Source organism: Tachypleus tridentatus, chromosome 4 (genome assembly GCF_004210375.1).
Source record: "Tachypleus tridentatus isolate NWPU-2018 chromosome 4, ASM421037v1, whole genome shotgun sequence".
In the NCBI taxonomy this organism is placed as follows: domain Eukaryota; kingdom Metazoa; phylum Arthropoda; class Merostomata; order Xiphosura; family Limulidae; genus Tachypleus; species Tachypleus tridentatus.
This window is the reverse complement of record NC_134828.1, coordinates 24,220,419-24,234,715: the sequence shown is the minus strand read 5'-3', so window position 1 is coordinate 24,234,715 and position 14,297 is coordinate 24,220,419. Positions and strand designations below refer to the sequence as shown.

The 14,297-nt window shown below is 33.7% G+C and overlaps 1 protein-coding gene across 3 annotated transcripts in view; it reads right to left on the bottom strand.

Annotated features, from left to right (window-relative positions):
- LOC143248688 (gamma-aminobutyric acid type B receptor subunit 2-like) overlaps window positions 1–14,297 on the bottom strand; it is a 144,161-nt gene that overhangs the window by 31,034 nt on the left and 98,830 nt on the right. For all 3 annotated transcript variants that reach the window (XM_076497298.1, XM_076497299.1, XM_076497300.1), the window contains 4 exons: window positions 11,796–11,963; window positions 8,291–8,392; window positions 2,948–3,013; window positions 653–844 (listed from right to left, as the gene is read on the bottom strand). In XM_076497298.1, the coding sequence (XP_076353413.1) occupies window positions 653–844; window positions 2,948–3,013; window positions 8,291–8,392; window positions 11,796–11,963 (528 nt within the window). The remainder of the gene's footprint in view (window positions 1–652; window positions 845–2,947; window positions 3,014–8,290; window positions 8,393–11,795; window positions 11,964–14,297) is intronic.

The window sequence follows — 14,297 nt, the reverse complement described above, 5'->3', positions numbered from 1 at the left end:
TAAATAGACAAATAGAAATATTTATTGTCCTATTATACTTGTCTGTATGTAAGTATACTTTAACAAACTTCAAAATAAAGATGTATATTTTCATTGGAAAAAAGTAATGGATAAATTGTTATAAACTCTAGGTTTGGTTTTCATTTTTTTTCCCCTTTATCTTTCACGTTTCTCAAGTATATTATTTAAACCATAATTACCTACCATATCCTTTACCTTTCATGTTTCCCAACTATATTGTTTAAACTATATTACCATTTTCTTTGGTCCCGCATGGCCAGGTTAACCGGTTAAGGCACTCGACTCGAACTCTGAGGGTCGAGGGTTCAAATCCCCCTCACACCAAACATGCTCACCCTTTCAGCCGTAGGGGTGTTAAAATGTGACAGTAAATTCCCCCACTATTCGTTGGTAAAAGAGTATCCCAAGAGTTGGTGGTGGGTGGTGATAACTAGCTGCTTTCCCTCTAGTTTTATACGGCTAAATTAGAGATAGCTAGCGCAGGTAACCCTCGTGTAGCTTTGAGCGAAATTCAAAACAAACCGTTTCTTTATTTTTCATATTTTCCAACTATATTAGCTACACTACGTCACTTGCTATTCCCTTTATCTTCTGTGTTTCCTACGTATATTGGTTAAACCACATTACTTACCAGACCTGACACGGTAATGTCTTCCGTTGAACTAAGAGATAAGATATCTACAGCAAAGTAACCTTCCATGGCTTCCCTGAGCTGTGATTGGTTACAGGTCAGATTGTCTAAGTGTTTCATCCACCAACCATAATCATACATTCCTACAATGATCCACTGGTATTTCCTTCCGTACATACCTAATTTGTAAGCCTAAAAAATAAAAGATATTAAATTTATGTCTTCTGTTGTATGATTTTCCCTTTTATATTCGAAGCGAGAGTGTACTACGAAACAAAAACATTAAATCGTAAGCGTAACGTCTTTATGTAATTTATTGTCAGATCACAAAATTATTGGACGAGTGTAGCATGAAAGAAACGTTTACAAAATAATATATAATACTTGTTTACGGTTGGTTGGTTTGGCGTTTTATGGCGTAAAGTAACTTGGCTATCTGTGCACTGATATGGAAATAATATACGTTTTGTAATTCCTAACGTAAGCCTGAATCTAAACTTTATCATTAAACTTTTAGGTATTTTATTATTGACAGCATAGCCATAACGTAAAAAACGGAACAATCTATATGTAACACAATACAATTGTTGTATGTAACTATATAATTACAACTTTGCTAAGGACAAAGATACTCAATGAATTATCTATGTTTTGCCCATGGCGAGTATCAAAACTCGATTTTTAACGTTATACATTCTATGACTTTAATTGTGTATGGAATTACGTTAAGTTTATCTATCTACTGTAAAGTTTCTTGGTAAACTTCACACCATTCTAATATATATTGAACGAAATGTTTTAAAGCATTAGTTAAAGAATACATCCGAATAAAGCTTTCACCCCTAGACTCCTGTAGTTGAACGGTCCTATTAAAAACATAACGAGTTGTTTTAACATACACACAAAATTATTGGTTATGTTTTAAACAAGAGCTGGTTAGATGTGTATAGAAAAATGTTTCCATTTTTTATTTCGGAAAGAAATATTTATTCCAAAACGCCACTGCCAAAAAAACATGCAAATTTAACCGTATTATACAGTGGATATAGAAATATACTATAACCACACTTGGAAGTAGCCATTCACTAGTATTAAAAACAACAACAACAATAACAAACAACAGACTAACTTGTGACTTCTTTACTAGTATTTTAGTATCGCATGATTTGTATACTGGGTTTCTGTACACATAATATCGTGTTGTTTCAACATTGTTAACACTGTGATGACGAGAAACCCACTCGAATTAAAAATGTATCTCAGAGAGGCTGGTACGGGTACTAATAAAGCAGTGAACAATGTATCGACTTTCTCAGGTCATCTTCAGCCGTACTGAGATATATTGTTAACACAGCTTAGCTGGACTTCAACCCTAATCCTAAAACTGGAATATGGGCTGTCGTTTTTTGACATTCTAATCTCGCACCTTGGCTAACATTTAGCTACACACATCCGGGTATTTCTTTATAAATATTCGTTCATAACTGTTGTTCCGATGTTTGAATACATACCCTTTTTAAAAACAGGTTTGTGTGTGTGTGTGTCAAGCAGACGTCAAATGTAATGGTTTATCAGGTTTAATATTTACTTATGGTATAAAGCTGGATATTTTGTAAGAGTCCAGATGAAACAGCGTTTCTAAAGAGAGGTGGATTACATTAATTATTTTTATATGGAAAATTGATTTTCTTTTCCAGTTTTTAGGTTACTAAACATTTTGACGAATTATTTTTGTTAATTGTCCAAATTATTTTGGCCCGGCACGACCAGGTAGTTAAGATACGCAACTCGTAATCTGAGCGTCGCGGGTTCGAATCCCCGTCACACCAAATATGTTCGCTCTTTCAGTCGTGGAGGCGTAACAATGTTATGGTCACTTCGTCGATAAAAGATTCGGTGGATGGTGATGACTAGCTGCCTTCCCTCTGGTCTTACATTGCTAAATTAGGGGCGACTGGCGTAGATAGCGCGAGATTCAAACCATTTTATACATAACTGAAAAATACGAAGTAACTTTTAAAAGCACAAGAAGGTAAAAAGTACGTGTTCAATGTTTCGGTCAAAACGTTCCCCACACCTATGGGGATGCAGTTGATGAGCTGGTCCAAGTAGAGTTGAACAAAATATCAAAGTATTGATAAACGCGTGTGTGTAATATTGTGTTCTTACGACTTTACCAACTGATTATCAGAAAACGAACTTATTCTGCAACAGGTGTTTGTTACAATGCGTCATAGAACTTGCTTTTAAACCTGACTCTCATTTTGAAATGTTATTAACATTCATATAACTTACTTCACAGAAGACGTTTCTCGCCCAGTGTTCATCGAAATTACCAAGAATAATACGGACATCTTTTTCCTGAAATTAAGTATAAAACTTGTTATTTTGTATCTGAAAAACATGAAGTATAAAACGTGTTATTTTGTATCTGAGAAACATGAAGTATAAAACGTGTTATTTTGTATCTGATAAACATGAAGTATAAAACGTGTTATTTTGTATCTGAAAAACATGAAGTATAAAACGTGTTATTTTGTATCTGAAAAACATGAAGTATAAAACTTGTTATTTTGTATCTGAGAAACATGAAGTATAAAACGTGTTATTTTGTATCTGAGAAACATGAAGTATAAAACGTGTTATTTTGTATCTGAAAAACATGAAGTATAAAACGTGTTATTTTGTATCTGAAAAACATGAAGTATAAGACGTGTTATTTTGTATCTGAGAAACATGAAGTATAAAACGTGTTATTTTGTATCTGAGAAACATGAAGTATAAAACGTGTTATTTTGTATCTGAGAAACATGAAGTATAAGACGTGTTATTTTGTATCTGAGAAACATGAAGTATAAAACGTGTTATTTTGTATCTGAGAAACATGAAGTATAAAACGTGTTATTTTGTATCTGAAAAACATGAAGTATAAGACGTGTTATTTTGTATCTGAAAAAGATGAAGTATAAGACGTGTTATTTTGTATCTGAGAAACATGAAGTATAAGACGTGTTATTTTGTATCTGAGAAACATGAAGTATAAGACGTGTTATTTTGTATCTGAGAAACATGAAGTATAAAACGTGTTATTTTGTATCTGAAAAACATGAAGTATAAAACGTGTTACTTTGTATCTGAGAAACATGAAGTATAAAACGTGTTACTTTGTATCTGAGAAACATGAAGTATAAAACGTGTTATTTTGTATCTGAAAAACATGAAGTATAAGACGTGTTATTTTGTATCTGAAAAACATGAAGTATAAGACGTGTTATTTTGTATCTGAAAAACATGAAGTATAAAACTTGTTATTTTGTATCTGAGAAACATGAAGTATAAAACTTGTTATTTTGTATCTGAGAAACATGAAGTATAAAACGTGTTATTTTATATCTGAGAAACATGAAGTATAAAACGTGTTATTTTGTATCTGAGAAACATGAAGTATAAAACGTGTTATTTTGTATCTGAAAAACATGAAGTATAAGACGTTATTTTGTATCTGAGAAACATGAAGTATAAGACGTGTTATTTTGTATCTGAGAAACATGAAGTATAAAACGTGTTATTTTGTATCTGAGAAAGATGAAGTATAAGACGTGTTATTTTGTATCTGAGAAACATGAAGTATAAGACGTGTTATTTTGTATCTGAGAAACATGAAGTATAAGACGTGTTATTTTGTATCTGAGAAACATGAAGTATAAGACGTGTTATTTTGTATCTGAGAAACATGAAGTATAAAACGTGTTATTTTGTATCTGAGAAACATGAAGTATAAAACGTGTTATTTTGTATCTGAGAAACATGAAGTATAAAACGTGTTATTTTGTATCTGAAAAACATGAAGTATAAGACGTGTTATTTTGTATCTGAAAAAGATGAAGTATAAGACGTGTTATTTTGTATCTGAGAAACATGAAGTATAAGACGTGTTATTTTGTATCTGAGAAACATGAAGTATAAAACGTGTTATTTTGTATCTGAAAAACATGAAGTATAAAACGTGTTACTTTTTATCTGAGAAACAAAAAGTAGAAACGTGTTACTTTGTATCTGAAAAACATGAAGTATAAAACGTGTTACTTTTTATCTGAGAAACATGAAGTATAAAACGTGTTATTTTGTATCTGAGAAACATGAAGTATAAAACGTGTTATTTTGTATCTGAGAAACATGAAGTATAAAACGTGTTATTTTGTATCTGAGAAACATGAAGTATAAAACGTGTTATTTTGTATGTGAACAAAAGAAAGATTTTTTTTTTTTACTTTCAATATCAACAGCGTTTAGCAAATGACAAAGAAATGCACATCAAATAGAAGCAATTGAAATATATTCGTCAAAAGATCACTTTCTGCCCCCTGTGGCATAAGAGTAAACTACAATTATTTGTGTTAAAAATTAATGAAACATCTCTTTTAATCACGCATTTCTTCAGGTGAAGAAATATAAACGTAACCCTCTTCTCTGGATAAAATTGTTTAGCTACTATAATAAGAACACTTTGATATTAAAAAAAAACACACTAAAAATTCACAGTCCGAATGACGTAATAATTCAAATTCTAACTAATTATTTTCTCTGACAAAAATTTTATCCTGAAAATTTTCAAAATGATTAGAAGGAGATGGGAAAGAACGTAAAAAGTGGGATAAAAACAAAACATGTTAATTTGATGTGACAAGTGACGAAATATGGGCTATCAAAATAACATACTTTTTAACAGTAGTAACTCCTGCGCTAAAAATTATCAAGTTAAAGTTCTTTCTTTTACGGTAGATACATCTGTTTTATTCTTTTTTGTCGCATATAATATGTACATATTAATAAAATTTTAACATAGTTTAATCCATTTATTTGTGGAATACTCTATAAAATTATGACTATTTATTTCTATGTATATTAATAAATATAAATAAACCAAATAAAAAGCCGAAATTGGTATAAAAAGTTTATTTTAAACATCGTTTTATATTAACGTATATCTGAAAATAAGAACTTATTGAATATATCACAAAAAACGCCAGGGCCAGTTGGATAAGGCACTCGACTCGCAATATAAAGATCGCGGATTCGAATCCCCGTCTCACCAAACATGCTCGCCCTTTCAACCGTGGGGACGTTATAATGTGCGGTTAATTCCACTATTCGTTGGTAAAAGAGTAGTCACAAGAGTTGGTCACCAGAGTTGGCGGTAGGTTGCGATGATTAGTTGCCTTCCCTCTAGTCTTACACTGCTAAATTAGGGACGGCTAGCGCAGATAACCCTCGTGTAGCTTTGCGCGAAATTCAAAAACAAACAAACAAAAACAAAACCATAACAAACGAGATAATATTGTATCCAGTGTGAGGTATCTTTGTGCTATTTGTGATTTATATATAATGAACAAGGTAATATTGTATCCAATGTAAGTTATCTCTGTGCTATTTATGACTTACCCATCTATAACGAACGAGGTCTGAAAACACGACAACTGAAATTATATCATAATAATAATAAACTCAATATTCGGAGAAAAAGAGAAAATTCTCTTCATTAAAACAGTTAACAAAATAAAAGAGTTTGTTTTTGAATTTCGCACAAAGCTACTCGAGAGCTATCTGTGCTAGCCGTCCCTAATTTAGCAGTGTAAGACTAGAGGGAAGGCAGCTAGTCATCACCACCCACCGCCAACTCTTGGGCTACTCTTTTACCAACGAACAGTGGGATTGACCGTCACATTACAACGCCCCCACGGCTGGGAGGGCGAGCGTGTTTGGCACGACTCGGGCGCGAACCCGCGACCCTCAGATTACGAAACGCACGCCTTAACGCGCTAGGCCATGCCGGGCCCAAATAAAAGAGTTCAGTTGAAATTTTCAAAGCGTTTTAAAGTTGGTTCAACAGAGATTGTTGATTGGATTATGCGACGCCTGACTTGAAAAGTGTTTTTTTTTTTTTAATTTCGTTCAAAGCTACTCGAGGGCTATCTGCGCTAGCCGTCCCTAATTTAGCAGTGTAAGACTAGAGGAAAGGCAGCTTGTCATCACCACTCACCGCCAACTCTTGGGCTACTCTTTTACCAACGAATAGTGGGATTGACCGTCACATTATAACGTCCCCACAGCTGAAAGGGCGAGCATGTTAGGTGCGATGGGAATCTGAACCCGCGACCCTCGGATTACGAGTCGAACGCCTCAAGCCATCTGGCCATGCCGGGCCCCTTAAATAGTGAAGCAAGCAATGCAAACCAGAAATCAAAGAAGACGTTTCTGTAAGTTTGTGTTTCTACCACTGAACCATTAGTTCAGTTTTATCAGACTACTAAAGACATAGTAGGAAAAATTAATGTGTATACAGATAACAATTACTGTTGTGTTTATAGAACCACACCTTATCTGAGGGCTTAATTAGATGTAATTTATCTAATGTTAGAAAAAGCATGAGATATAGAACTTTCACACTGAAATATGTGATATAAACAAACAATCTAACAGAACATACACTTACTTGGCAATGACTAATGTGACAAGTGGCCTTGTTTCATTGAACTATAAGACAAATGACTTTGTTTTATTGAACTAGGAGACAAATGGCAATGTTCCATTGAATTAGGAGACAAGTGGCCTTGTTTTATTGACCTAGGAGACAAATGGCATTGAACTTGGAAATAAGAGGCCTTGTTTTATTGAACTAGGAGACAAATGGCAGTGTTTCGCTAAACTAGAACATAATTTGCCTTGTTACATTGAACTAGGAGACAAGTGGTCTAGTTGATTGGTCTAGTGTCCTTGTTTCATTGAAGTAGGAGACAGGTAACCTTGGCTCTCTAAACAAAGAGACAAGTGTTCTTGTTTGACTGAAGTAGGAGACAGGTAACCTTGGCTCTCTAAACAAAGAGACAAGTGTTCTTGTTTCATTGAAGTAGGAGACAGGTAACCTTGGCTCTCTAAACAAAGAAACAAGTGTCCTTGTTTGACTGAAGTAGGAGACAGGTAACCTTGGCTCTCTAAACAAAGAGACAAGTGTTCTTGTTTCATTGAAGTAGGAGACAGGTAACCTTGGCTCTCTAAACAAAGAAACAAGTGTCCTTGTTTGACTGAAGTAGGAGACAGGTAACCTTGGCTCTCTAAACAAAGAGACAAGTGTTCTCGTTTGACTGAAGTAGGAGACAGGTAAACTTGGCTCTCTAAACAAAGAGACAAGTGTCCTTGTTTGACTGAACAAACAAAATAAGTTTCATTTGCATAAAATGTTATTTTTCAACGAAACAATTATTTTAGCTGGAAAATTATAATAATTGTTTATAAAATGAAGATATGCCAATCGTTACTTAACTTAGATGTTTGTTTGTAGTTAAGCACAAGTCTGCATAATGGTCTACTTGTGCTCTGCCCATCAAGTGTATCGAAACTTTGTGTTAAGTCTTCAGGCTTACCGCTATGTCAGTAGCGATTTATCTGAGGAACATTAAGATGTAGGTATAGTTTCCATAATAACAAGATATATCTTAAACTCACACACTTCCTCCTAATGCCTTCTTTTTATCCCACCATCGTACAAGTACAATTTATTCTTTTATAATTATTTTAATTTTAGTACACTACATATTTAAAGTAGTACATTTTCAAGCTATGGGATGGCGCTTTACTCACCTTGAGCTTAGATATTGCTAACTTCAGTTCATCAACAAATCCTTGCTGAGCAGCTATTTCGATCTTAGCAGCTTCAAGATCCGACAGTAATTTGCTATGCGGCTAAAACAGAAACAATTAGTTGGTCTACGTACAAAAAATATCTACATTTGCCATTCATTAAAACCAAAGAATGAGAGTGCTCTTAATATAGATCGAAAAAATAGTTCCGGAAATACAATACACGAAAAAACCCGCAACAGTCAGATTGAACAAAATATCAGTTTCCTAGTGACGCATGGGAGACACAGTTTAACGTGATACTAATATAATCAAGAAGCAAACAAATTCGATAAAATTTGAATTATATGTAAAGCGTCAGATGTGTTTCTCGCAGTATTACATATAAATATGAAGCCTATCATTGGATTCATTACCCCTCATCAGCATCCCTCAACAAGAGTGAATCGGAAGAGCAGAACTATACTTCGTATGTATTTGAAGTTGTCTTTTAATTCGCAGAAACCGATGCAACTCTGTGACAGATAATGAATCGAATGATAATGCTTTCTTCATAATTAGATTAGGATTCAAACTCCTCGTATTTTGAACAATTCGGAAGAATAAACTAGTAGGGTTAACGATCAGTATTTCTTAAATCCTGTAAAATAGAGACTCACTGTGGCGAGTAAAAATACAACCCCAAACGCCATACGTGTAATGTAAATACGTAACAAAACAAATCATTTGTTAACGAACAAAATCCTCTTGTAGGTTCCTTATGACGTAACTGGAATGATACAGTTTGGTGTTTAAAGTTCTTCAGTTAATTAAATAAATTTTGCAAAATGTATAGATGTGGTTATATGTGCTGCGTTAATTAGAGATATGTTGTAAGCGGTCGGTTAAATCGCGTGTAATAGGTTTCTCTGTTTTGTTTTGAAAAAAAAAACAAAACCAACTACGAAAAACAAAGAAATATACATCAGGAAGAGATCTTTAAGCTCGAGGAAGCTGGAGTGAAAAACTGGAGTTTCTTGATATTTTTACCATTTGTTCTTGCTAGTCTCTTGGGTGACGATCTTAGAAAATGGAGTTATTTCGTTTGCAGGGAAAATTTTAATATTGTTTTACCTTTCCATTGGTTGGAACTTTTCGCTTCACTTTCTGGCAGGTGATGGCACTATTAACGTAAGTAGAATTTTTTCGTCCAAAAGATCGTAACTGGTGGCTTTAGTAAGTCCTTGACCAGAACTTGTAGTTACTTTGGCAGGTAGGGTTTGACCTAGAGGTTTATTAAGTAGAATTCCAGGGTGCAAAACGTGACATTGTACCTACTCACATTTTGAGCTATGATGTCTTGTCAGAATAACGGGTCAAAATATGTTCATGTTTGATCAAAGATGGTTGTTAGACACAGAGAAGCGTTTAGGAAAACTGATTTTACAGTAAGAACTGTAAAACCGTAAAAACAATTAATAAGACTTACAGAAAAGGAAACGTTAGTAAAAGTAAATAATTATAGGTTAAATAAATTGTATTTCTATTATAATAATAATAAACAATATAACTGGAATATAAGATCTTAATTTAAAAAGGAGCGTATATTAACTAATTATATTTTTGTATTTATTTTAGATTATTTACCTTTAATTAAAATCCGGTATTTGTATGTTTTTCTTATAAATTCTCAGCAAACTTTTATCTTTGAAGTCATGGTACCAATAGAAAAAAAAAATAATAGAAGGAAAAAATCGAATATTCCAGTGTTTTCTTATATACATACACATACATAGATAGATACATATGTAAATCATTATTTCAGTAGTTAAGTCAATACTGTTATCAAAAGGGAGGCTTGCGTAAAAAACGAAGTTAAATCACCAGTGCAGAAGCTACAACGTGCCCCGGGCACATCTTATATCCTACATCATAGACCTTGCCTTAGGACTCTTTTTAATTTATGTGAGTTTTTATATTTTTATTGTTTGGATAATTAATATATATATATATATATATAAAGATAAATACGCGTGTATAATATAAACTAAAACGGTTGTTCACATACATACTTGAGCAAATATAATATTTTAAAGAAAATTAATAGTGATAAAGTTAAGTAAACAAAATTAAAAGACAGGACTGCATTAAAAACAGCAAACACAAACCACTAATTATATTAGTTTGTTATAACCTAGAAACAAGTCGAAACAGAAATAAATTAAAAAATAATAAACAAAAAAACGCTGCACTATTTAAAAATATCCCAGGGTACAATTTATAATGTGGACTAGTTAAAATTATCCCAGGGTACAAGTTATAATGTGGACTAGTTAAAAATATCCCAGGGTACAAGTTATAATGTGGACTAGTTAAAAATATCCCAGGGTACAAGTTATAATGTGGACTAGTTAAAAATATCCTAGGGTACAAGTTATAATGTGGACTAGTTAAAATATCTCAGGGTACAAACTATAATGTGGACTAGTTAAAAATATCCCAGGGTACACACTATAATGTGGACTAGTTAAAAATATCTCAGAGTACAAGTTATAATGTGGACTAGTTAAAAATATCCCAGGGTACAAACTATAATGTGGACTAGTTAAAAATATCCCAGGGTACAAGTTATAATGTGGACTAGTTAAAAATATCCCAGGGTACACACTATAATGTGGACCAGTTAAAAATATCCCAGGGTACACACTATAATTTGGACCAGTTAAAAATATCCCAGGGTACACACTATAATGTGGACCAGTTAAAAATATCCCAGGGTACACACTATAATGTGGACCAGTTAAAAGTATCCCAGGGTACAAGTTATAATGTGGATTAGTTTAAAATATCCCAGGGTACAAGTTATAATGTGGGATCTTTTAATTAGTACAGCGTTTTTTTATTATTTTTGTTCCGGCATGGTTTTAGGTTATAACAAACTAATATATGATATAATATAATGTACATCCACATACAAATACATATATATCTTTAGAGTAATTGAACAGATAATTAATGAAGTCCACGTAGTTGTAGAGAATGGTAAAGTTATATATATAACTTTAGAGTAATTGAACAGATAATTAATGAAGTCCACGTAGTTGTAGAGAATGGTAAAGATTAGTATAGCAATGCCAAAATATCTTGATTTTTATATCCAGACATCATAATGAGGACTGGAATGCTAATTTTAGGGACAGTTCTGGCTGTCTTCTCCCATTGAGGTTTATCACTTTAACTGCTATTGTTTCTTTATCTCAATCATAATGACTTAATAACCCATCTTATGTTGTTTTTATTCCTTTGGTATTATAGTTTGTTTCCTAGCTGCATTTGTTTTATATAAAACCAAAATCTAACAAAATATTCATTAAGAAATAAAAATGGAAAAATACCTTTTAAGGTGTTTGAAAACGTATTTAATAATTACAAAACAACAACAACAACAAACGTTAACAATATTACAAAAGTGAACCTTTTCACTAGAGATCCAAAATTCTGAAAACGCGAAGAGACTTTAACTTACTAAGGCATAGCGAGGTTTGCTTTGGTAGAGAGTCCCTACACGGGACCAGTTAAAGAACTGGAGTAATGACACTCTGGCTGGGTTGAAGGCAGTTTCACTGGGGACGATTTGAAAAAAGTTTGGGTAGTTTTCAACCGTATACATCGGGTGTGTGTCCCCGTAGGTGAGCTGTAAAATAAAACAAGAAGGTAATGAATGACACTTGTGATACTTGTTTCTGTTTCGAAGTTAAGTATAAAGTTACACAATGGGCTATCTGTGTTCTGCCCACAACGGGTATCGAAACCCGTTTTCTAGTATCGTAGATCCACAGACACACCGATGAGCTACTAGAGGGGGGCATGTGATGGGATGTATATAAATACATCGGAGGTGTAGTACGTCTTAGTCATCAGTGAAGACGACAGGTTTACTTCATTTAGGGCCGAGCTGAGTGATCACGTGCCCGTCAGTGCAAAAACAAATATCGCGTTCCCCACTTTGGGGTTGTAGGAGTGTCATCAGAGTGACAGTCAAATCCCACCATTTAGCCAGAAAAAGTTGGTTCTCCTCTAGCCTACCATTTCAAAACGAGAGATTGGTAACACAGATAGCCTTCCTGTAGCTTTATTCAAACATCAAAAATGACTCAATTGCATCTGTTTATATACACGTCAGGGAGTGACCACGTGAAAGAAACAGTGCATGGACAGTAATATTACATATAATAAGTTATAAATCCAATATCAATTACAGAAATGGCCTCTACTGATTGGGCGAACTTTTCACACTGGACAAAAGATATTCTCGTCTCGTCTAATTCAAAAACTCTAACTGACCAAAACGTGCCGCGAACAGCGATTAATGTGGGGTCAACGTGCCATGTTACGCTGTGCAGGATGTGTCCTGGCGCCTTTTTTGTTCCTACAAAATGTCGATAGCTAAGAATCTGTTTACTTTCTAAGAAATATAAAATATACACAGCTCATCATTCTAACGTTGTTTATCTCCAACTAACCGTTAAAGCGATGTGGATTAGACATTTGTTTTCCAGTCAACTGAACATATCCCATTTATTAGGAAGTAGTGCAGTGGAAACATTTGAGGTATTATCCAGAAACTGTCGAGTGGAAAGAAAAGGAAAGAACAACACAGAGAACAAAGTAGAAGATTAAAACGCCACCTTACGACATTTTCCGTGATAGACATTGAGGATAACAACAATAACAAAAACTTGGAGCGAACAACTGGACAACTTTAGATCTCGGAGTGCCAGTCAAACAGAAACCTTGCTGGGCGACTCCTAACGTTCATCACAGCCAATAAAGCATCATGACATAGAGCAATGCCCCTAGTTATTGTTATGATACGGCCATTTTACCGAGAAATGTTATTGATATTGGAAGCTTTATCTAGTTACTGACCACACTGTATAGATGAAAATAGTTTTTAAAAAAAGTTTATATGTAAAAACGGCTGTTATGAGTTGAGAAAATTCTATGTAGAACAGCCAACAACGTTTCGACCTTCTTCGGTCGTCGTCAGGTTCACAAAGAAAGAAAGAGGTAACTAATCGATAGCTGACCACATGTTTGAAGGTGGGTTGTGTAATTGAGTGTAGAAATGTAGAGGGCGTGCTTAAATGTTTGAATTTTTTTTTTAATATAGGTATAAAGGTGTTCCTTTTCATTGGTTTATTTTGGGCTTGAGTTGTTGTATGAGTAAGGCTTCTTTAATTTTGCTTCTGTTTATATTTATTTCATTATTTAGTATTTGGGTGTTTTCTATGGTCATGTTGTGTTTATTTGACTTGCAGTGTTCGAAAACGTGTGAAGGTGACTTTTTGTGTCCGTTGAATCTGGCTTCCATTTTTCTACTTGTTTCTCCAATATAGAAGTCGTGGCAGTTATCACATTGTATTTTATAAATAATGTTGGTGTGGCGTTTGTCAGTGTAGTTTTTACATAGTATAGACCTTAGTTTTGTGGCTGATTTTTAAATAAATTTGGTATCAACTGGAATGTCATATTTTGTTGCTAGTGTTTGCCAAATGTTGGTTATTTTTTTATTGATGTCGGGAATATATGGTATGCAGTAGTATATGGTTTCGTGATTTTTTGATTCGTGAGATATATTTACTTTTGTTGGTTGGTTTTGCTTTCTGTCTAGGTGTGTGCGTATAATGTTTTCTATGGATTGTAGAGAAAACTTATTGATGTTGATGAAGTATTGTTTTATTTTGTCTAATTCATCGTTAATTTTATCTGGTGAGCATAGTTTTATGGCTGTGTTTATTTGGTTTCTTAGTATGTTGAGTTTTTGTTTTGTTCCATGTGATTAGTCCCAAGAAATGTATAGTCCAGTATGGGTGATTTGTTGGTGGATTCCTGTTTTAAATTGTGTGTCGGTACTTGTAATTTTGAGGTTAAGAAATGATATTTGATTGCTTTCTTCCTGTTCACATGTGAAGTTAATGTTGAGATGTATAAAGTTAATGCGATTGAAAAAATTAAATGTGTGTTC